Source organism: Lepidochelys kempii, chromosome 4, assembly GCF_965140285.1.
Source record: "Lepidochelys kempii isolate rLepKem1 chromosome 4, rLepKem1.hap1, whole genome shotgun sequence".
Lineage (NCBI taxonomy): Eukaryota > Metazoa > Chordata > Testudines > Cheloniidae > Lepidochelys > Lepidochelys kempii.
The window spans coordinates 79598497-79622033 of NC_136383.1; the positions used below are offsets into that span (position 1 = coordinate 79598497).

Consider the following 23537-nt stretch of genomic DNA (forward strand, 5'->3'; position numbering starts at 1 on the left):
CCATTGCTCAGATACAAGGACAAGAATCTGTATTTACAGTTAGTGTTATCCCTGTAACTTACATGGAAAGATCAGATGGGTCAGGTTTTCCACACTTAAAACTACAAAGAAATAGAAAAAACAAAAACAAAAAAACCTGCAACACACTAAAAAGAAAAGAGAAGTGGATGTTTGGAAGAAATGTCCTGGAGCTGATAGGACTGGAATAAATGGCATCTTTATAATGTTTCTCTGGGGACTGCAACAGTTCCCAGATGGGCAGGACTAAACATTGGAAAGACAGCTCAGCCCTTAGCACACATCTCCTCAGTGAAAGTGATGTTTTTATTTCCTTCTGCGGGTATAGTCACAATCCAGAGTTGCTGTTTAGTTAGTAAATGTGTAAAGTTGGCTACTTTGGGGTGGGGGGGAAGTCCCTATGCAAAAAGCAAGGGAGGTGGCAAGAAGCCGTGAAAGAGCCGTGGAAACGCGCTCAGAGGCTGTGGAGATGGGGGGGGTTCCTAGCCTCCTTTCAGCTAATTTCCTCTGGTTTCTGTTTGTGTGTTTTCGATATTTTCCTCTTAAACCCTTTAAAAAGAGCGAGATCAACTTCCCCAAACTCTCCCATCCTCCCTTTCTCCCCCCCCCCCCCCCAGGGACAAACACTGCTATCCCCCCGAAAAGGAGTTCTCTGCGCTCTCGAGGCGAGAAACGCGGCTGCCAGAACAGAGGCCATAAAAAAAAGTTAACAATGCTGTGAAAATATGTTTGCAGAAAATAGACAATTGTTGGATTAAACGTATTCAAGTATGAAATAATGCCTTTTTGTGTAAAAACTTCAGCAATGTGCGTGTACAAAAGTTCCCTGTGGCAGTTACTTGCTCCCTTTGTGAGCTGTGCGCTTTGGCGTCTCCACTTGGCGCATTTAACTCAGAGCCCTTTAAACGCGATTGTTTCTTTCTTTTTAATGACATTTACCGGATCAAAACATGCTGTTAATTCGATCAGAAAGCTTTACCCTCCCGAACAATGCCACAATAATTTCTCCTGAAGTTTGTTAAATTGACCAAAATTAGGCAAATGAATAGGGGGTCTGTAGGCGACTCCTCTTGCAGGTGACACCGAATAATGCACTTTCAGACCAGCTGCGATCTCCTCTTTATTTGCCCCTCTTTTCTTTGACCCGCATTATTAAAATTTAGGCCCAATGAAACTATTCATACATTTCAATGGGACATTTTCCTATAGGATAATAGGCTACAAATTGAGCCTCTCCAAAGGGGGGAATAGGGGGGTAAAACAACAACACACAGACACACACCACACAAAAAGGACCGTCGTGTGCCAAAGGCTCGCGGGAGCCTCCCTGGGCCTGCAGAGGGGAGGAGGGGAAAAAAAAGGGGGGGGGGATCGTGTGCCAGCCCCCAGTCCCACACCTGCCGGGATGTCCCAGCACATAAAGCGGTGTAAACAAAAACCCTCGCTGCCATCTCTCATAAAGATGGACGTGTCACCAAGTCGTGTGAGAAAAGCCTGAGAACAAACGGGGCCACTCCGTCTCCAAGGGCTCTCCCTTGAACTGGGCGGAACAGCCTATTAAGGGCTTACTTAATTACTTTAATGACTCTGGACAGGCTTTAAAATGCAGTCAGCGCTTGGACAGGGGAAGGGAGGGGGGCTGCCTGGGATTTGTAAACAGACGATCGTGTGAGAGACCAGGCGCTTGGAACTAAAGAAGAGAGCTTGTGTTCACACGCTGCTAGCGCGCCACTGCGCTCTGCTTACTGCTCCCCTTAGTCCTGTTGCCATGCAAATGTTATTCTGGGGGCGATCACGTGTCCTTTGAAGGTCCACGTGGAGTAACAAAGCTGATCTGCCCCCTGCTAGCCCCCTTGACTGAAAAAAAAATTTTTTTTACTCCTTTAAAACTGATCTTTAATGCATACATTCCCCAAACTGCTCTCCCTAATCCTAGGGAATCAGGCAAGCTGTGAATACACCGTGTCTCCCCCCAGAAATGATCGCTTTATAAGCAGCCTTTTGGAGGTTAGGGGGCTGCAGTGCACCTGAGACACTTGAGAAGACACAGAGGTTCCCTTCTGCTAGGCTTTCCCCAGCGGTGTGTCTTCCCAGGATGGCCTCTAAACTGAAGGAACGGAAAGTAAGTTGGAGCTAATCCTTGCGCACTGGGGCTGCCGGCTGCTTTCCCAGCCGCGACAGAATGAAGGTTTATTTGTAGGCTTTTCAAAAAACCCTGGGCTCGTGTCTGGTTTGGAAACCAGAACTTAACACTCAGGCCGATCCTCAGCAAGAGCATTGCTGTGGAGATCAGGTTTGGAGGGGGCCTCCCCGGTGCAGTCAAGCAGGGCTGGAGGAGTGCTCGTTTCTGGGGACAAAATGAGCCTGGCTCTTAAAAAGAAAAAATCTAGTGAAAGTTATATGCGAGCGTCTTAGTGAAGGTCAGATCAAATGTCTGACGTTAGAATAACTTTTTTAAAAGGTGAATATCTCTGGATAAAACTAGAAACCAAAGGCTGTGGGGAGTTTCTCTTTGCGTTTTGGGGTGATGTCTGCTCATGTTTCAGACTTCTTCTTCCATGTGTCTGTCTGCACATTGTGTGTTATAGAGGACTCCAGTGTCTCACAAAGTGATTGAGAAAAGAAGGAGGGATCGGATCAATCGCTGCCTCAATGAATTGGGGAAGACCGTGCCCATGGCTTTGGCAAAGCAGGTATGCTCCCGCTGCTGGCTAGAGCGCTGAAAAGTGCCGGCGTTACCAAGGGGGACGTGCCACATAGTGCAGATTTAAGGATGAAGATATGTAGCTGCGGTTACCTTCTTTGATTTGCAATGACGCTTATGAGGGAGGTGTATCTGGGAAGTAGCTGCCAGGCTCACAGAGTCAGCAAAGGAAAGTGGCTTGCGTGTCAATGCCCCCTGGCGCTGCCTCCCTGACCCGCTTTAGGATCGCTGGGTTTGGTGAACTCAGCAACAATAATTCTGGCTCTGGTTTCCCCCAGGCTTTTCATGAGGGTTTTGTCTGTGTGTTTCAGAGCTCTGGGAAGTTAGAGAAAGCTGAGATCCTGGAAATGACGGTTCAGTATCTGCGAGCCTTGCATTCTGCAGATTTCCCCCGTGGCAGGGAAAAGGGTAGGTACAACGCTTAGCGTCTTGGTGCCCGTAGTGATCCGTGCACGTTTTGGCACACAGGAAAAAATCCCACGGCTGGGTCTGCAAGCACTCCAGGAACATCCCACCCTTTCATAGTGTAAATCATATTAGCTGGAACCAGAACTGCTGAGGAGTGGGTGGGTGGATAATTCAATAATCTGCGTACTGGTTTAACTGGGCTGTGTTAACATTCAGTGGCTACACGTGCAGGTCTCAGTATCTCCAAAACTCAGAGAGACACTGTGGAATGTTTAAAACTCCCTTTGGCAAAAAGCAGCCAGGTCGGGATCTGACCCGTTATCCTGTTCCGTTTCTTTCCAGCAGAGCTTCTAGCTGAGTTCGCCAACTATTTTCACTATGGATACCATGAGTGTATGAAGAACCTAGTCCATTACCTGACCACAGTGGAACGGATGGAGACCAAAGACACCAAATATGCTCGGATCCTGGCTTTCCTGCAGTCCAAAGCTCGCTTTGTCACCGAACCCATCTTCACCACTCTGGGATCGCTCTCAGAACCGGACTTCTCCTACCAGCTTCACTCAGCTCCGGAGTGCCCGGCTCACAGTCCCAATGAGCCTATGTTTCAGCAGGGATCCGGGGGGCCCTTTTCCTGGCATGGTCCTGCCAGAAGCCCCACCATCCCTTACCTTCCCAACGCAGCCATGCCCCTCCCTAACCCGGGGCAGCAACGCAACACTTTCCTGTCGTCAGGCCAGGGGCTGGACAGACACTATCTCAGCCTGATCGGCCATTCCCACCCCAGCACCTTCAGCCTGCCTCCCGGCCAGCATCCCCACTCTGTGCTATAGCGACTCGGCCTGCGGGCTGCATATTTATGTCGGGGGAAGAGTAAATTATCCACAGGCGCATACGTTTACTTCGTAAGCGCTAGTGTACAAATGTAAATACATATGATTGGGAAGTTATAGCTTGGAATAAATGATCACTGGGAAAGGGGTTAAGGATGTTTCCAGCGTGAGATACTTTTGCGATGCGTTATTTATCCAGCCTGCTAGCTTGTCCTTGCACGCTTCGGTTCTATGTTCTGGGCACAAACCACGTACAGCGCTTGGAATAAATGTGATACAAACTCTCTGGTCTGGTTTCCCAGCGGCACTTCATTGGTAGAGGGGAAAAATAAAACCAGCGGAAAGGGCTGTGACAAAGGGTTGGGGAGCCGCGTGTCTCCAAGCGCTGGGTCTAGCGCCCCCGGTGCGCTCTGGCAGGAGAGTGTTTCTGGTGTGCCGCGTAACTCGGGGGAGCTAACACGTTGCCTGTGGGCACGGCGGAGGAGGGAGGCAAACATTGCGCTGTTTCCGTGTTCAGGTAAACCTCAGCTCACCGCACACTCTTTAAAATACAGTCGCCTTGGTGCGTCTCCCAAGAGCTCTCTGATTTATCAAGCATCGATATCGCCCGTGAAGACATATTCAGAAAAGTAGCTTCGAAGTTGTGTGTGTATATACATAGATGTTTTTAAGGTCAGGCTTGACAAAGCCCTGGCTGGGATGATTTAACTGGGGATGGGTCCTGCTTTTGAGCAGGGGGTTGGACTAGGTGACCTCCTGAGGTCCCTTCCAACCCTGATATTCTATGATCCTATGATTCTATGTGTTTATATAGAATTATAGACGGTCTGTGTATACACCTGATCCCGAGAGACAGTGAGAGGGGCCAGTTCATGCTTGTCTCACAAACACCCCTGTATGTAAATCCATGCTGATCTTACATAGTTAGAGTTACAATACAGCAGGATCAAGGCCGCAACCGAAACCCTTGTAGTAGCAATGATGAGGATTCCTTGAGGCGAGCTCATAGACAGGAAGGAACCAGCCTATCCATTTTCCCCGAGCTGTAGGGGTGGCCTGACTCCCACGTTAAGCAGAAAAGGAAACCTTTTTTTGTTGAAGTGGGAAGGAATATTATACCTTCTGTCTTATTCTGGAATTTCCTTGTGGCCATTTATCTCCGTAGGAGGAAAATAACAGGAAAAGATGTGGCCTAAGGAACAAAGTGAGATTAAGCTCTGTAGCTCTTGGCCTATCACAGACAGTAGTTTAACAGGTGGGAAAAAAGAAAAGGAGGACTTGTGGCACCTTAGAGACTCACCAATTTATTCCAGCATAAGCTTTCGTGATCCGATGAAGTGAGCTGTAGCTCAGGAAAGCTCATGCTCCAATAAATTGGTGAGTCTCTAAGTTGCCACAAGTACTCCTTTTCTTTTTGCGAATACAGACTAACACGGCTGCTACTCTGAAAGGTGGGAAAAAGCACACAGAAAAAAACCTCAGGAGCCGACCCTTTAACATTGTCCCACAGACTCTGACTTGTAGAGTGGCCAACGTCAGGTATTGTCTCATTACAGTCTTCCATAAAATCGCCATTTCCCCGCGTCTGAGCTGCGTCCCCTGTTCAATATCAGGCGTGTTTTGAGGTGCTGCTGTGAGCGCTCAGTGACACTGCAAAGAGATGCGCTTCCTCAGTGACGGGGATTTCTATGGAGCTCAGTTTTCGTGACAGAAGCCTCAAACCAAACGAAAAACAGGAGGCGTGGAGAGGCAAATAAGCCTCTCAGCATAAGGAGAAAATCTAAGGGGTTTAATGTCTAGAAAGGCAACCTTGGCATGCAGGCAAACAAGAGCTTAGCTAATATTCCTTTCCCCAGCCATGCCTTCCCTTTGAGCTCGTAGGAAATTTCAGCAGTTTCAATTCTCCTCCCTAGGCTGGATCACTGAATAAGACCCAATCTCGTCTGTGCTATGTCAGCAAATGGTTTCTTACATGTGATTCCCGATGCTAGTTATTATTATTTTTGCCTGTGGTTTGCACTCCCCGATCCGTTGACGAAGAGTAAATTAACTTATTCCATTGCACTCTGCACCCTTGAGGGAGATCTGACCCGGACTGTTTACTGAGGTCATGGAATGGGCTGACCCACAATTTGTAAACCATCAACTCCTTTATTCATAGACAGACTAAAAGATCTTCATTACAATGAGTGAAAAGTGTCATGTGTACCTTCCATTTAAACTGTAAATACAGAAAAGCCTCGTGTTTCAGTTTGACAAGAAAGAGGCCGTATTATAGGGTAAAGGGAGGAGAAAAAAATTTCTATTGCATCAGGATACATTTGGGACCTTAAATCCGAGCGAGGAAAGCAGGAAAATACCACTTGCTAAATGTACGTAGGGCGATATGGGATAAACCAAATGTATTCAGCAGCAGAAGAATGGCTGGTGCCTATTATGAAAACACATGTCTTACACTCATTTTCACCAGCGCTTGGTGCAGAAAATGAAGCAAGTCTTTCACGATTTTTATTCTGTGAGCATTAAGCCATTCTGAATCCTCTTTTGCACTGAAGCATTAAAGATATAGTGTTACCCTGGAAATATAAATTATTAATATATGCAGCATTTTGGTCACTGTTAACCAAATTAGACAAAAACTTTCCTTTGCTAAGTAGATTTCCTCTCTGGGATTAGCACAGGGCCACCACGGTCAAAACTGTGGTCATTTACATATAGTTTTGCAAACTTGCACTGGTCCATGACAGTCTTTGTACCTCGACTGTTGCTATTCTCGATTTATTTATTTATTTATTTTGTCCTTCTCGTTTTCATTTAACTGTGGAGGATAAATCCTGCTTTGGATTGCCAATGAATTTAGGATAAAAGTCTCCCCCGCCTTCTCCCACCCCCTCCGTGTCTATCGCTCTCTGGAACCTCTCCCCGGCTCCCCAATCTTGGCCAAAAGTCGAATCTGAGCTGGTTTGACTTCCCATAAGATGAATAATGGCAGCTCGCCCCAAGGAGGGAACTGACGCCAACCAGACTGGGAGCTAAAGGTGTTTTGCCCTCGCCCACAATGCCTGGCTTCAGGGGCCCTCTTTCCCCGCGCGCTCCCTTTAAGTGAGTTGTACGGTTTCCAAGAGAGCCCCCAACAAAACCCAGCCAAAGCTCGTGGTGATGTGTGCCGGAGGTGACCCATTGTGGAGCCGCTGAAAGGGACAATCTCTTATTTCTTGGGTTTCATCCTTGAGTGGGCAGGCATAAAAATCATCAGCGCCATGAAATCAAAGGGTCTCTCCATAGGAGGGGGGAACAAAGCTCCCCGAGGGAGCTGGGGCTCAGTCTCCTCGACTCTGCCTTGGCCGGCGGAGGAGTCCCCCAGGCCGCCTGGTTTGAGCGCCGGGCAGCCTCCTTAATACAGAGGTCACTTGTGCTTTCAAGCGTCATTGAGCAAACAGAGCCCCGTGTTCCCTCCCCGCCTGCGCGCCCAGCGGCTCGCCAGCCCGCACCTGCCCCGGCCGGCGCCCCCAGCGGGGAGGAAGGCCGGCCAGGAGCCGCAGCGCCCGTGGCAGCTGCAAGCGGGGCCCAGGGAGCCGCAGGAGACGATGGGCAGAGCGGATCCCCCCCGGGGGAGACCCTGGGCAAAGAGCGCGGACCAGCAGAAGGCGCGCGCACAGTGCGGCAGCCGCGGTGGCTGCCACAAGCTGGTAGCCCGTCCCCGGGCTGAGCGGACATTAACCGGGTCCTGGGAAGGCCAGATAGCTCCCGTTCCACCTGTGGCCAAAACTGGGGGCTCTGGGGAACGGTTTCAGGAAGATCCACTAACTCAGCCCCCAGCGTGCGCTGAGGATTTTCAATCAGTTAGGATAAGGACAAGTTTGTGAAGTGCCTTCTGCTGCACACACATTGCACCAGACACACTCCTCCTGGCACACTCACAGGCAAGGCCCTACACTGACACACACATTCCCATGACACAGGGAGGCCGCACAGACACACACGCTCCAACACGCAGAGTTGTCCCGTAAAACACCACACACACCCTCTTCCAGCACAAACACAAATGCTACCCAGACCCACATATTCCTGGGATACACAGCAGTGCAACGCAAATACACAGTTCTCCCAGCACACACAGACACACACAAGCCCATGGCATACATACAGACACCCCTTAGACGCACACATTTCCCTGGCACACACAAAGACACACACAGACAGTCCTAGACACACGTTCCTTTAGCACACACACAGCCACAACCACGCTCACCCAGAGCACCTTGACATCTCCCCACTTAGGCTTCCTCTTGTAGGAGACCATGCAGCAGCGGGTCCTCTAATGATGCGATGTCTCTCTCTCTAGCTATCTAAATTAGTAAATGGCCGGTATCACTGTAATATCCGCGTGCCTTATGACCATTAATGATGTATCCACACAACCCCCTATGAATGAGGGAAGTGCTATCTGCAGCATATAGGGGGGAAACTGAGCCACAGAGAGGTTGAATGACTTGCCGAAAGTTCGCAGAAAGTTTGTGAAAACCCCCAAAATTGAACCCGTATTTTTTGAGTCTCACACCAATGCCTTAGCCACAAGACACATTCCCCAACTTTAAAGCAAATGTTCATGAAGGATCAGCTACCAATTGGTACTAATACAGTAACAATGTAGCACTCTCTATTTTATACATTCAGAAGCAGGTATTATATTGTGATCCCCTGCAGTAATGTCAAATGTTACACAGAGAGAGCAAATCACTGACTCCACATGGAAACAATATGAGTGAGATCACCTCCCTCACATACATACTGCCCTTCCCTCTCTCAGGAAATTATCACACTGCTGATGGTGTTTTGCTGTTCTATAGAGCTCTCTCTCCCATAGTGTTTGGCAATGATACAATAGTTCACAGATCACTGCCCCTCTTTACTTCCCTGCTGAGGTATAAATATTTTGGTGGGGCCCCAGTCATTTTCATCTGTGTTTCTGGATAGCTTCACACTAAGAGGGGAGGCTCTGGACATTTCTTAGTACTACTGTGAGGAACATGGGTGCATTTTCCTGTAGACTACGTTGAAGCATATAGGAGCTGGATTATATCTTTCACAAATGGCCAGCCCAAGTCAGCAGCATACTGAGGACATAACTAGGGAATGTTCACTGTCAAGCTGATATTCTTGTTTGTTAATGTTGGCTTTGGGACTGGGGCGGATGTAGCCTCCCAATTCAATGGGTGCCCAGACAGACACAGGCAGACATGCAGAGCAGACATGGTGACAGATGGATGGATATGCAGATCCTGTAGCTCTACGGCTCCCAGGACTCAGAGGGCATCTCAGTCTCACCATACCTCTCCTGGGCATATCCCAAAAATGCAGGGGAGGGGGATGTGGTCCAGTGAGGGGCCAAGGCGCAGCCTCAGCACAGGACTGGCTCTATTCTGTGTGGCCACCCCACAGCCACCCACTTGTGAGAAAGACCTCACCTGGGACATGGTGGGGGAAGCAGCTCTGCTCAGCATCCAGACCTGGCTGCTCAGAGCAGGAAGAAGCCCTACCATGAGTCCAGCACCCATCACCCTCCAGTCTCTGCTGTCTGGAGACCAAGCCAGGTTGGGGGATCGCCTCCTTTCCAGCCCACAACCCAACCCCCTAGGACTCCCTCTGTCAGATACTGCCCTTCAGGCCCCTGCAGCAGTGTGCTTCTTTGACACTGACTGTGCAGCAACATGACCGGGAACAGTGCAACCACGTTTTGTAGGTGGGATTGCACACAGGGTGTTTTGGCACCCTTGGTTTCATTATTTCTGTGGGTGTAGCTAAACCCATGAACCCCTGCTAAAGCTGCCCCTGCACTAGGACAATGCTGGCAGTTGTACATATGTGCAGACACAACTCAACTTATTACCTTTGTAGATGAAGCTGTTTTGCAGCAGTTCATATATGTAAGAAGAGGAATATTTTTCCTGAAAGACATTGCTTTTATTTTCACAAATTTCAAAACAGTAGAATCTGCATTAGTCATTTGCTGGGCTAAAAATTACCTTGAATTTGCCTCAGTCATTGTACTCACCTTTCCCTCAGCTAGCAGCATCTCACTTCTCAGCCCTTGAGGTCTTCCTCTCTTGTCTTCTCATGTTCCTACCTCCCTTCCCTCAAAACCCCATTCCTTTTCTGAACCCTTTGGGCCTATTAGCTCAATCCTTCCTAAGTTCCCCTCTCTTCACTCCAGCCCCACTTTACCTTTGGAGACAGCAGTTATATCTCATCAGCTTGGACCATCCCTTCCCACATCAGTGGATGTACAGACCAAAAGTCCATTTTATGAATAGTGGCTGACAAAATGTGCTTTGACAGTTCTGTAACTGGTGTGCATTCTTGTTGATTCTTTATTCAAGCAGAGAAGAGACAAGGATTATTTTAGTGTCATTTAACACAAAACAATCCCTAATTTATTTATATTATAGTGGTGGCTAGAACCCCTAACTAAGTTGCAGGCTAGCAACCTAGCCACTAGACCACCCTTCTTCTCCTGCTATCCCACTCTCTGAGATAGGCAACTAGAGATTATTCAGATGTTATAGTGATGAGTGCCTCAAACATACCTACACTTAAATTAGATAGAGTGATCCCAGCACAGGAGGAAGAGGCCAAGAGGCCTTTGTGACTACCCAGGAAGAGTCTGCACTATATACATAGACTCTTGGAAACTGAAATATACTTCGTTGGCCTCTCCTCCAGAAGGCAGGTTGCTGGATACAGACTTTTTGGTGGACAACTTCGCTATTCATAGGATAGCGGCTTCAGATCTCAGTGTCCAAATCCTGCTTGTCTGGTTCAAGCGGGGATGGATTTCTTCCCTGGTTCGAGTCGTGATGTATTTCGTCCCTAACTTTTGTCCACCTCTATAAACTGACCTTACAGAACTGGTAAGAGAATCAAGACCTAAGGCTGTCTCAGAAACAACACTCTTGCCCCCTTTTTATTAGATAACATGTAACAATGGCAAAATGTACCAGATGTATTTTCACAGTCACATGGGTAAAATAAAGTATGGCATACGGCATAGCACATGTTGACCTACACGCCACCCTGTACACATTAGCATGGCATGTAATGAATGGACTGAGAGAGTGATAGGAACTTTCAGTTTCATCCAGTTGCTATGTAAAAAAAACAGACTTTTATTTGGAAAGTTCAATGTGACTGAGACCGAAAATGTTAAATCCAGGTTCATTTTGAAAGTAAACCCTGTAATGCTAATTTTGAAATTACAGCAATACAAAATCTTTAAACATGCATGATATTTCATCACCTCTATTAAGATTAGTGCAGTTAGATTAACAATAAATGCTTTTTTGTTAACAGAAATGTGTATTTTTTGCTCGTTCAATGAAAAGTTGGAAGGTAACTTCATTATTCATTACTGTAACAATATAAAAGCTTACACTGCAGTTCTAATTCATACTAGGTACAGAAAAGCAGACACCATCCTGCAGGTGCTTCACACAAATGCAGGGACCTCAGTGATGAATCAGGGCCTTAACTCAACAAATATCCTCAGCTGGTGTAAATTGTCACAGCTCCATTGATTTTAATAGAGCTATGACAATTTACACCAGTTGAGGATCTGCCCCATGGTGTGTAATCAGAGTTAGACCTTCTCACTTTATTGTAAAAATATTTTTTTTAAACTGCTTCTTACTCCCGTTGGCACTGCAGAGTCATCCCAACTGCTGGGGAATGAGCTGGTTTTTCTTCCTGCTCACACTAGGGCCAAAACTCATTTATAGCTGTGCAATCCCACCAAGGTAAATTAGATAGTACAAACCCATTGGACACAATAGGGTTATACCGGTATAGCTGAGGGTAGGTTTGACGTACACTATGAGATAGCAAGCAGGGAAAAGAATTTGGAAAAGGAGCTACAGCACGAATTAATCTTTTCCTGTATGATTCCCAGAATACATAGACAGCAAAGATCCTGCAAAACCAACAAAACCAACACATCACAGGATAATAATGAACATTTTTATTTATGATGGATTTCAAGTGAGTAGCTGCAGGGGAAGAGTGTGTTCAAAGCAAACCAAAAAGGTCTCCTCACCCATGGCAATACCTTTGCATAGACATGCCTGGCCAGATCCTCAGCTAATGTAAATCAGCAAAGCTTCACTGAAATCAGTGGAACTGTATTTATATACATAAGAAGTCTCTTTAGTGGAATTACACCAGCAGTGAATTTGGTCCTATGTACTGAGTGGACAAATGACACATATTTAAGTGAGTCCAGATATTTATTTAACCAAACCAACTATGCGTTTACATAATTATGAAAATGTATTTGTACTACAAAAAGAAACAGATAAATAACATGGGTCTAAACATACAGCTGCTTTGAGCAGAGAAGGTTCAGTGAAGTCATGTGCAGAGCTGCTGCAGAATTGGGTCCTCTGCCTGTTGTACTTTGTGGAGAAACTATGTTTGTAAGAAAAAAGAAAAGACAACTAAGCAAGAAAATGTGTGTTTATATTAAGGGCCAAATTCTGGCTAACACATACAAAGGACCTGATCCAACTCCCAGTGAAATCAAAGGGACTCTTTCCCATTGTCATTGCATCCTACACAGCAAAAATCCATGCATTACCTTCACCGAAAGTTTTATTTTCTTAAAAATTAGCATCTCTCTAAGCTGCATCCTTCCCTCTGCTTTTCAGAATGTTAGTTTTCTTAGTAACAGCTTGAATTACATTTTAAATATAGTACAGTATTTAATACTCAGCTTCATTCTCTGCTCTCACAGTTTTTATTATCCCCCTACAAAACAACTGGTAATACAGTGGGCAACTCATGAGTAGCCAAAAGACACAAAGCAGTGATGCACACTACAAAGAGAAGCAAATGACTTAGCCGGGAGCATGCAGACACCATTCTTCCGCTTCTACTCACAAGAATATTCTACATTATTTTATTGTGGGTTTGCAGTAGATTTTTTGGCTGTACGTGGTTGGCCTTTTTTGCAAGTTTCTTCCAAAAAGGACTTGTAATCAATTCGCCCATCCAGGTTGGGATCAAACTTAGATAAAATGTGGTAAACCTCATCTTCATCTAGCAGAAGTTTACAGAGCTTCAGGACAGATCTGAATTCTGGCAAAGAGAGGTAGCCATTGCTGTAAATATCCAGCTTCTTAAAAGCTCTTCGAAGGGTCTTCCAGTCCCCTCGTAACTACAGCCAGAAAGAAAACAATTGGGATGTTGAATTACCACAGTGAAATAACAACTAAATCATTACGTACTGTGAGGCACAATGTCCCTCTTAATATTTCATCTGAACTAACAAATTGTGAGGTATGCAGTAGCATGCTTTGTTGTACGTACCTGCACACTCACACAGGAAAGGTTCACATAATATAATTTGCACTTTGATAGCTTTCTTTCCCCCAAGGGCCTCAAATTGCTTTACAAACATTTAGGCTTCTAACTATGGGCATAGAAGCATAACTTCAGGCAGCCATTTTTGAAAATTTTTGCTTTAATAAGTGGCCCCATTTTCAAATATCTAACTGAGGTCAGTGGCAATTTGACAAATCAGGTCACTTATGTAGACACCCAGTATGGATTTATGAGTCTAACTTTAGGGACCCAAGTTTGAAAATCTTGGCCTCCAGGCTCAGCTGTGGCTGGCTCTCATAAGAGTACAATGGTGGGGGGAAAGTGAACAGCGCCAAGGAGACTTCCCCCGCTTTTCCCCCTGAACGTGGGCTAGGCACAATTCCTGAAAAATGTTTTATTGGTTGGCCTTTATTGGAGATGTAACTCATCCTGTCCCTTCCATAACTCATCCTTGTGGTATTTTCTTTCAAGGATTCTTCCTTATCATCATTTCATTCTTGACAAGTGGAAGTTCCTGAAGCTGTCATACAGGATCTCAACATCATACCACAAGAAAAAATATGCTCCGTACTTGGATAATAGTGGCATGATCTCAAACACTGCGGGGGTCTGCCTAAAAGTAAAGTATTATGTATGCACTGGCACAGGTTATCTGTGTTTGCCTACTAAGTATTCTAATTCATCTACCGCAGATATTTCAAAGGTACCACCAATGTCCAAGGTAAAACATAAAGTGCAACATCAAATCGAGACGAGTGTAGTACAGCTCCTACTGACTCAGCCAAAGTAAAGCTCCTACTTCATCTCATTTGATAAAGCCGCTGGCCATGGACAATAAGGATCCGCCTCATTTGTAAACATATGCAGACTGCAGACATAGCAAGTTCTGCCACTGAGCAGAGAACTTTGATGATTGTTCTAGTGTCTGGCTACCAGCTGGCAGATAAAGCCAATACATTATGAGTATGTTCTAGCACAGTTGATCACTGGACTTTTATATTCGATAGCTAAGCCATTTAAAATGGACAAGAATTCACATTTAAAAGTAAAGCCACTAGCCATGACAGCCATCATACCTTTTTTTGTAGTCTGGTTGTCAGACCACCCAGCTCTGCAGTCTGCGTTCCCGTGTGGGATTGATCTATCTCACCCTGAGATGCCTGCATAACAGCAGCCATGTTATTCCCATTCTTCCATCTTTGTCTACTTAAAGCAAAGGGCTTCAGAAACTCCAGGTATGAAACACTTAAAGAAAAAATATGTTCATAAGTTTCTACAAAACTACCTGCATGGTATCTTAATTCATCTTCTCCATTTGAATAGTGTTCCAAATTTTCTATCATCCTCAAAATCTGTGTACTTAAATCTTGTGTATGTGACCACTTCCATGCATAATCTCCATATGTGCCCATGCAAATCAAGTAGTTGGACATCTAGCCACCTATTCTGCATAACTAAGCATGCAATTCTGTGGCTGCAGATATAAAGTCCATCTTGTAAATGTGTTCCTTACAGTCCAATGTTACATCTGCTTATATTATTATTATATTTTATTTTAACAGGACCCAAAATGTGAAGAGGCTCCATCCAATACAGAAAAAGGACATCTCTACCCCGCAGAACTTACAAATTCATTTCAGACAAGATTCAATGAAGGGTAAGAAGAGAATAAGGAAGGAAAGGAGAGGAAAGTCAGGGGCAACGTTATTAAGATGAAGCAGTTATTCTGCAAAAGTTAGTGCACAACATGGTGAAGCAAGTAATACTTTAAAGTGGGACACGTGGAGAGAATTAAGGAGTAGGCTAACTACCTGGCAAATTTCTTGCAAGCATCATGAAAGAAGTGGGTTTTCAAGAAGGATGTAAAAAAGGAGAGGGCAGTGGCTGTGCAGACCAGATCCAGAAGGGCGTTCCATAAGTGAAAGAAAGCCTGGAGACAGTTCTGGGAGAAGCAGACAAAAAGGGTGGTAAGGTTGGCAATATTGGCGAAGTGAAGCTTAGATGAGGGGGAGCGCAACACACACAAAGACGAGGTCAGATATACAGTGAGGGGTAGAAGCATGTCGAGTAAAGAGTTGCTCCTTGAGGATGGAGAAACCAGGACATTCTTGTCCTGTGCAGGGAAGGAAATAAAGGAGAGTGTGAGGTAAAGACAGAAGGAAATGGTTTAGAAAAAACCCTAGAGTGAAATCCTAGCTCCACTGAAGTCTGTGGGAGTTTTGCCATTAACTTCAATGGAGCAAGGATTTTACCCCTAACTTTTAAAAAAGCATACAGCCTGTCACTGTCTAGCCCACAGCTAATATCATTTATTTACTCGCTTATGACCTTATATTATGTCATTGTTTATATTCAGTGCAAAACCCAAAAACAATGAAACTTGAGGTTCTGATTTTAAACACACGGAATCCCCAGAAGTCAGGCATGAAATTGCATTTATGTTAGACTTCTCAATGTTATGTGATTAAGTAATGAAACACATTATATTATATTATTATTATTATAACACATATTATTTGATGTGAATTCCCTGGAAATCAGGTCATCTTGCAGATTTTACTGTTGGTTTTTTTCAGCTTTTTTTTCCCTAAGCTTATGGTTATATATAGAAAATTAAGTTACTAGTTATGGTCACAGCCAGAAGAACAAGGAGAATGTAAACCAATGTGTGTTGCTGAGTCTGCTGTCAGAGTTTGAAATAATACTAGGCCAAGTCTACATTAAAATCTTTTGCCAGTATAGCAATGTGTTAATTTTTTACAGCATTACTATGCTGGCAAAAGCCCTACCGTAGATGTGCTTATACCAGCATAAAAGTGCTTTTGCAGGTACAGCTCACTTTCCTCAGGGAGCTGGTATAAATTATACCAGCAAAAGCACTTTTTTTGCCAGCATAAGCTTCATCTGCAATAGGTGGGTTTGCCAGTATAGTTATACCCGAAGGGCTAGACCAGGAAACCTTTTCTAGTGTAATCTAGGTTTTAAAAAAATATGAACTTCCCACATCACTGTTACGGAATGTTGACCCTGAAACATCACTGAGAGGAACAGTGATTCTTTGCACACAGGGAATTTGAATTTTTGTGCTAATACAAAGGCAGAATTTTATTTTGTACCTGGAGGAGGGGAAATATGGGTTAGAAATTCAGATTATCAGGCTTATTTTATTAAAGTCAAAGCTCATATTAGCTCTAATTTTAAGACTACAGTAGGCCTTGGTTTGGAGGTTCATTATCTTTCTCATTCAGAGGGATGCATTTGAAAGGTAAGGCTGCCATGTGACAGGTGGGTCGCAAAAACTTTACTTCGGAAAATAATTATTTGTTAGTTTTAAAAAGGTCATTGTGAATGGTTTGGATGCATTTTGCTGCTCACAAACACACCGCACTAATAGCTTTGTCAAGAGCTCAGCCACTACACAGATAGTAAATTTTCACATCACCTGCACTAACACAACTCTTCCAGTGACTTGCTAAACCCATTCTATTCCAGACCTGATTTTCTTTTGAGCAGAGACTTGCAAATTCAGTGACACTGAGTCTTAATTTTTGTGATTTGGACAAAATGTCCAGCTGAACAAAGGCTAGAACAGGAAAATCAAATGAACTAAGCAAGAATTTGAAAAAACATGCATTAACCTATTGTGCCACTTACAGTATCTAACACTCACTATTGTTTGTTCAGTGTTATAGACTTCCATTTAGATACCATATAAACGTTTATAGACCAACTTACTTTAACTCTTTTTCCAAGTTTAACTTACCATCCATCTCCATTGCTTTCAAATTTCTGTCCCAGCATTTCACATTCATACTCATTAAGATGCACACAGAGCTCAGTCAAAATATCTTTAAATTCCTCCTTGCTTACAAAGCCTGTATGGTAGGGGTCTAGGTCTTCAAACTCTTTCTTTAGATCATCCCACAAATACTCCACCTACAAAAAACAAACCACATAAAATCCTGTAGCGTTTAGGATCTACACCCAATGCTCTGACTAACACTGCAGTGTATACTCCTCATGCAGTAACCAGAATGCAGCATTCCTGCTCTAATCCTCCTGCATCTAGAGGTTTATTTTTTTCTAAAGAAATGGGTGGGACAAATTCTGGAGTTATAGAGTCAATAGGACAGATTTTCTGCTTTTAGTGACAACTTTTAGTTTAGCACATCCAGAAAACTGCATTAACCTCTGTAGGGTTACTTTAGATTTACCAGTGAGGGTAGTCGATAGGTCTTTTGTCCTCGGAGAGAGAGGGGAAACTGCCTTTCTCTAGCATGCGAAGATTGTTCCAGTGGACTGAGTGGAGGAAATCAATTTGTGATTCACAGGCCAAGAAGGTGGTTCAGCAATGTGCTGTGGGGCACAGAGAGCATGACAAGGCACGGAAGGTGTCCCGGTCACCCACTGCAGTTAAGGAAGTCCCCAGCCGTCACGATTCTTCATGCTGTTGGAATCTGGTTTCCACAGCCGAGAGAGTGGGACTGCCCCTGTGCAACGGCTGTCTCACTTAAAAATTTCCTGCACAGGTTTTCTTCACAACTCTCATCCCATTAACATCTTATCAAATCTCATCATCATCATTAGTGACTGGAGAGGTGTGATAGGACGATATGGAGTGGGAAAGATGAATATCAATGGACTCCTCTTCTTGTGTAAATGTGCAGAACACAGTCTGCTCATCACTAACACCATCTTTAGGTAAAATGATAAATATAAAATGACATGGATGCACCCAGGGTCCAAACAATTGCACCTGATTGACGATGTTATCACCCGCCAACGAGACATCCACAATCTCTGTCAGTGGCATGCATGAGAAAAAGATTTGTTCCCGTGACATTTCTATGGTTAGCAAACCTACAAATCTAATACTTAAAAGTGAGATCTTCATCTGAACTTGATGGGTGAAGGCCAAATTCTGCTCTTAGTTACACCTGTGTTTTTGTTCTCTCCTTGGGAAAAAAACATGACTGTAAAGTGTTGTAAAGTTAAATTTAATTTGAGAGATATATATAGCAAGAGGACAAAAACGACAGAGCTGTCATCCAGCCATTCCAGGCATGAAGTGCTCATGGTCAATTTCTTAACCAAATCATCCTTTCAGTGGGAATGAAAAAGCAGGGAGTTCTGAAAACTGAGCTTCAACACAACAGAGTTTCCAACTGATATGCCCTCTGGCTGGAGAGACATGATAACAATTATCAGGACAACACTTTCTTTTTAAATTCAGTGTGGAGGGCCAGGGCAAACCCCTGGATCTGCAGGGGAAAGGTGAAAGGCAAAAAAGGGAGGGTACTCCTCCAGCCTCACCTATATGACAGCTCAGTGCCTACAGGTGCCAGGCTGTAACATGATCCCAGTCAGCTCCAACCCCCTTTTAAGCGTATACATTTGTTTCACAACATGGAGGGGGTATTCAAGGAAGGCAGTGGTAACAGGGCCATCAACACCCTGTCTGCGGTTTATGAAAGACGATGCAGAGTATGGCCATCTTGCTCGTCTGGCATTTACCACACCCACCATGAGTGCAAAGTTAAAAAAATACATGTGAATGCAAATTCCACATTTCAGTGTGTGGACGAAATGATATGGAATCTTTGTGGCCTCAACCATCCCATTCATATTGCTGATTTACTCTGGATGGTACTTGTATGATTTCCAGCCCTCCTCCATAGCAAGAAAGACCAGGTAACTTGGGTCTTTGGTCCCACAGTACTATGGCACTAAGAGATAGTGTGAATGGGCAGTCTTCACCCCAGTCCCAACACATACACCCTAGAGTAGTATCCAACACTCAATCCCAGTTTTACCCCTCCATTCCTGGATTTTCTTTATTCTTAACTTAAATACACACAAACTATAGCCCGAGCTTCCTCCTGAGTTGGCTGTTTCTAGGGTTTGACCTGGCAAGGCCTCTTGTCCCACAACTCAGCTCCCCTCTTGCCTTGGAGACTGTCCACCTTGTGTTTTCCTAAATTAAAGGTAATGAAACCTATCTGGTCTGGCTGCCAGCATGAGCCAGCACAGCAGCTCTTCATTTCCATGCAGGGACCTGAAACCTGACTTCCCATCACAAATAGATACTGTGCACACAGACACAATCCATTTGCAACCTGTCCCACACAAATATCTTGTTTCCTTTTATTAGAAAAAAAATTTCTGGGCTGTGCTTTCTTTTAAACACACCATCATTTTGTTTGGTTGTTGGGTAGTGTTAATTTTATACATTTTTCTCCGTACACATAACAAAACTCAACATCATGCATTTCAAAGAAAAAAGTTTGCAGATTTCTGATCATGCACTAGATGCCTACTTTGGAATTTAAGTAACAACTTACCAATTTTATTTATATTTTAGGAATAATGTAACTACACACACTTCTGGAATTTAATCACAACTGGTATTACTTCTTTTAACTGGAATAGCTTACTTTTGCTCGCACCCTGTCCACCAGTATATCAGAATCACAGCTGAGCTTTTTAGAACACAGCCTGAAATTATTGTCCCCTTTTCTGGGTGGACTAATCTTGGCATTGGGGAAACATGAAGAGCTGGGGGAGTATCCAAAATGTCTCACGAACTCCATGAAGTCAAGGGTATTGTCCTGATTTGTAATTAAAGTGTCCCACAGCCTGTGGATTTCACCTCGAGTTATTTCAGGTCGGATGTCAAACCTTGCATCAAAACATTGAAAGAGACAAATGTAATGACAGTAGCAACAATAGTAACAACAACTAGTAAGAGGAAAAGCAGAAAGTTATTCTGTGTACTGGTCAAATCTCAAAGTGCTTACTCAGCAAACTTCCAGTGCGCCATTGGGAGTTTTGCTGAGTAAGGACTTTAGCTATACACAAGAGATAGCAGAATGGTAAAATGATGAAAGATTGTTATTGCTTGCTGGAAAAAGCCCTCTGGGCATAGGTGCTGGTACTAGGGGTGCTGGTTTGAAGTGGTTTCTATTATATAAAGGGTTTACAGTTTGGTTCAGTGGCTCTCAGCACCCCCACTATACACATTGTTCCAGCGTCCCTGCCTCCGGGTCAGGTCTTCAGCTGGTGGAAATGAGTGTAACTCCATGGAAGTCACCATCAGCCAAGGATCTAGCCCCAAGTCTTCCCAGAAGCCTCAGAAGCCAGTCTTCTTACCTCTTCAAGAGAAGGTACATAGTCTCCTGAGTGAGGCGCCGGGAGTTCATTTCATCTAAATCTTCAAACTCTTTCTCTATTGCTTGGTAGTGTTTATTTAGCAAGCTTTTAATAATCTTGAACAGCTTGGGGGGAAAAAGGAGAAAGATGTGAAGGTTTATAAACAGTGAGACTTTATCTGTAATTATCCTAACACAAACGGCTCCTGGAGTTTTTCTTTCAAACAAGGCGCTCTCTAGTAATTGGTGACTATGGTCTCACAACAGCATGATTTCACTACTCCCTCCAGAGTTCATAGGAATTATGTTATTGGGCAGGATGCAGCCTCAGGACTTTTCCACTGAGCATGGAAACCCAAGTACAATTAAGAGTTACATGAATTTTACAGCTATTCAGCTGGCAAATATCTAAACATCTACACAAATTCCCACTCCAACTGCTTAGCAGCTAGAGAAGGCTGCTATTGAATGGGAAACCTTGGTTTAAGTTGGACTGTGCATTCTGTGCTCCTATACACTTGTTACTTTAGTAACTGCCCCATATCTCCAGTTTTGTTTCTAATTTTCATGTGTAATAACATTTTGATATCCCTTGGAGACCTCTAGGTAAATTATATCTACAGCTTTCCAGCACTAATTTTTTTCTCTCTCACTCCCTCATTCATTCTATCAAATTAAAATGCCACAGGGCTCAGTCCAGCAAACATTTACATGAGAATTTATTTCCTTCATTTTATTTACGGACTAGTCCCCTCAATTTCAGTATTAGTATTATTTTTCTCTGTATGCTGGCTGGCCATGAGTTCCCATACAGATGACTTGTGCCAGGAGCAACAGTATTACAACCTATGGCCTGATCCTGCAAACACTTACCCCAGTGGTTTTCAACCTTTTTGCATTTGCAGACCATTAAAAATTTTCAAATGGAGGTACAGTCCCCTTTGGAAATCTTATACACAGTCTGCAGATGCGCAGAGGTTCATGGACCACAAGTTGAAAACTACTAACTTACCCACACACTTAACTTTATGCATACGAGTTGCTTGATTTTATTCATGAGAATATTCAAAAGTGTTTATAAGATCAGGAGTTAGCAGGGTGCACAGTAGCTGTATCTGGACCACAACCTCTGACATTTCCCCCTACCTGACAACACCATTTCAATGTGCAGAGGAGGTTCTATAGAATGTCTGCTCTTATTATTATTTATATAGTACCATAGATGTGTATGGCATTTTACAGGCAAATAAGATGGGGCCTACATTTTGCTCTCATTTGCATGGCTATAAATCCAGGTGTAACACCACTGATTCCAGTGAAATTACTCCAGGATTTATGTCTCTGCCTCTTGAGCACATTTTGTTCCATTAGAAATGGCAGCTCTGTGTAGGGACACGTGCATTCCTGTGTGAGTAACTGAATCTATTGTCACCACCATAAAGACAGAATGGAAGAAACCCTCCCACACGGCCCAGTCTGCAGTGAAACCAGGGAGGACCTAAGGACAAAACACTGGGTTCAGGGCCGGCCCATAACATTTTGGTACCTGAGGCGGGGAGCTCAAATGACGCCCCATGACCCCTTGCTTGGGCTGAAACTCTGTGGCTCCCCCCCACAGTCTGGCACCTGAGGTGCCCACCTCAGTTCGCCTCATGGTAAGGCCAGCCCTGACTGGGTTTCACAAACCAAGTGAGGAGACTAGAATATGCCTCTGAAGTTAGGACAACTAGGACAGGTGGTCCTTGGCTGCCATCCAGAATACAGTTCTTAGCTTTCTTGCAGAATTTTGATCAAGAAGGGGTCAGATCAGGATAAGCATCAGTTAATTACTGACTTCTCGAGGGCCTTTCCAGCCCTATGTTTCTATGATTCTATAAGGTGCTCTCTCTGGAAAAAAACGCAAAAACGGTAGGGTTACAATAACAGGTTGTGTGTGTGTTGCCTGTACCTGCATTGGAGTTCTTCCACAGGTGTATTTCACTTTCTGGTTAGGGATATTTTGTTTCCGTTTCTGCCCATCTTTGTCTTTGTTAGGCTCACACGCAGAATTTGTTACAGATTTTTCATCAAAGAGACTAGGCAACCCTCTGCTGAAAGAGAAGACTGTTAATTTAGCCTGCCTCTTGCCCTATCACCCACTGGTGTCTTACAAGAATAGTTAACCCTAGTGCCCTGCCTGTCCCCTTGTCAATGTGTCAAAATCCAGGAAAATGTCCAACGCGGGGTAGCCAACACAACTATTTCACAATACTACCTGCCTATATGGCTTCATGCTATGATGTTCTTAAAGGGGTAAATATAAGCATTATATTGCTGTATATTTGATTGTATGGTTTTCATGGATAATACAGGTGGCCAAATGCCACTCTGATTTACCCCATGCATAAGCCTGGGAGAGTGCCTCCTACCCCTGCAGGGCACACACGCAGTGTACTTGGAAGGGGTGGCTTGTGCATTATACTCTCCCCAGTGGGAGCTCCAGGAGGTGTTGTGCATTTAGCCTCACACAGCCACTGCTCTTCGCCAAGCGTAAGGACTGTATGTGGGCTTAGCTCCTGTACTGGGATCAATGGGGCAGGGTACAATCTAACCAAGACTAGGTGCATTTTCAAAGTGAGGTGCAGGGTTTTAGTCATGCAAATCCCTTTGGCTTTAACAGGAGTTGTGTGACTAAAACTCAGATAAAAAAAGCTTTCAGAAAAATAAATCCCAAAGTGAAAAATGCTGAGAGTCGAGACAGAACCTCCACCAGTGACTGGCAACCCGTCCTGACTTTCTAACTGTGCAATGTCACCTTCACAGAGTGCGTTTCTCGAAATGTGTGTCATTTACCACATAGCAGGCTGTAAAATAGATTTTAAAAACATCAAGATTCTCAAGACAGTTTAGAACACAGAGATATAGGCAACCTACATGGTGGGCACAGCTACACCAGCAGGGTTAAAGGGGAGACAGTCCAAATTCATCCAAAACCTAAAAATCTTGACATACGTAAACCCTACATGCATTAGATAAAGAGGCCAGAAAGAAAGGTGCTCCCTAATGAGTTTT

General features: G+C 44.3%; 2 protein-coding genes across 3 annotated transcripts in view; one reads left to right on the forward strand and one right to left on the reverse strand.

Moving 5' to 3' along the window:
- The first annotated feature begins 1647 nt into the window (after positions 1-1647).
- Positions 1648-4111, forward strand: HELT (helt bHLH transcription factor). 2 transcript variants are annotated; one of them, XM_073340090.2, is made up of 4 exons: positions 1648-2140; positions 2607-2711; positions 3034-3130; positions 3473-4111. In XM_073340090.2, exons 1-4 carry the CDS (start codon positions 2114-2116, stop codon positions 3961-3963), a joined length of 720 nt encoding a protein of 239 aa, XP_073196191.1. In that variant the 5' UTR covers positions 1648-2113; the 3' UTR covers positions 3964-4111. The 2 variants fall into 2 exon arrangements, with proteins under 2 accessions (XP_073196191.1, XP_073196192.1); XM_073340091.2 differs by having other exon boundaries at positions 3476-4111.
- Positions 4112-11962: 7851 nt separating this feature from the next.
- Positions 11963-23537, reverse strand: part of LOC140910980 (EF-hand calcium-binding domain-containing protein 6) — a 90473-nt gene continuing 78898 nt past the window's right edge. The window contains exons 13-18 of the mRNA XM_073343190.2: positions 22435-22576; positions 20488-20612; positions 19773-20016; positions 17102-17274; positions 14415-14583; positions 11963-13171 (exon numbers count right to left, since the gene is read on the reverse strand). Of these exons, the coding sequence (XP_073199291.2) occupies positions 12914-13171; positions 14415-14583; positions 17102-17274; positions 19773-20016; positions 20488-20612; positions 22435-22576 (1111 nt within the window). The 3' untranslated portion in view covers positions 11963-12913. The remainder of the gene's footprint in view (positions 13172-14414; positions 14584-17101; positions 17275-19772; positions 20017-20487; positions 20613-22434; positions 22577-23537) is intronic.

What these genes read in the sequence shown, in the direction of transcription:
- HELT (XM_073340090.2), top strand. Translation starts at nt 2,114, where the DNA reads ATGGCCTCTAAACTGAAGGAACGGAAA. An exon ending in CTAAACTGAAGGAACGGAAA is followed by an intron (nt 2,141 to 2,606) that starts GTAAGTTGGAGC and finishes TGTGTGTTATAG; the next exon opens with AGGACTCCAGTGTCTCACAA. An exon ending in CCCCCGTGGCAGGGAAAAGG is followed by an intron (nt 3,131 to 3,472) that starts GTAGGTACAACG and finishes GTTTCTTTCCAG; the next exon opens with CAGAGCTTCTAGCTGAGTTC.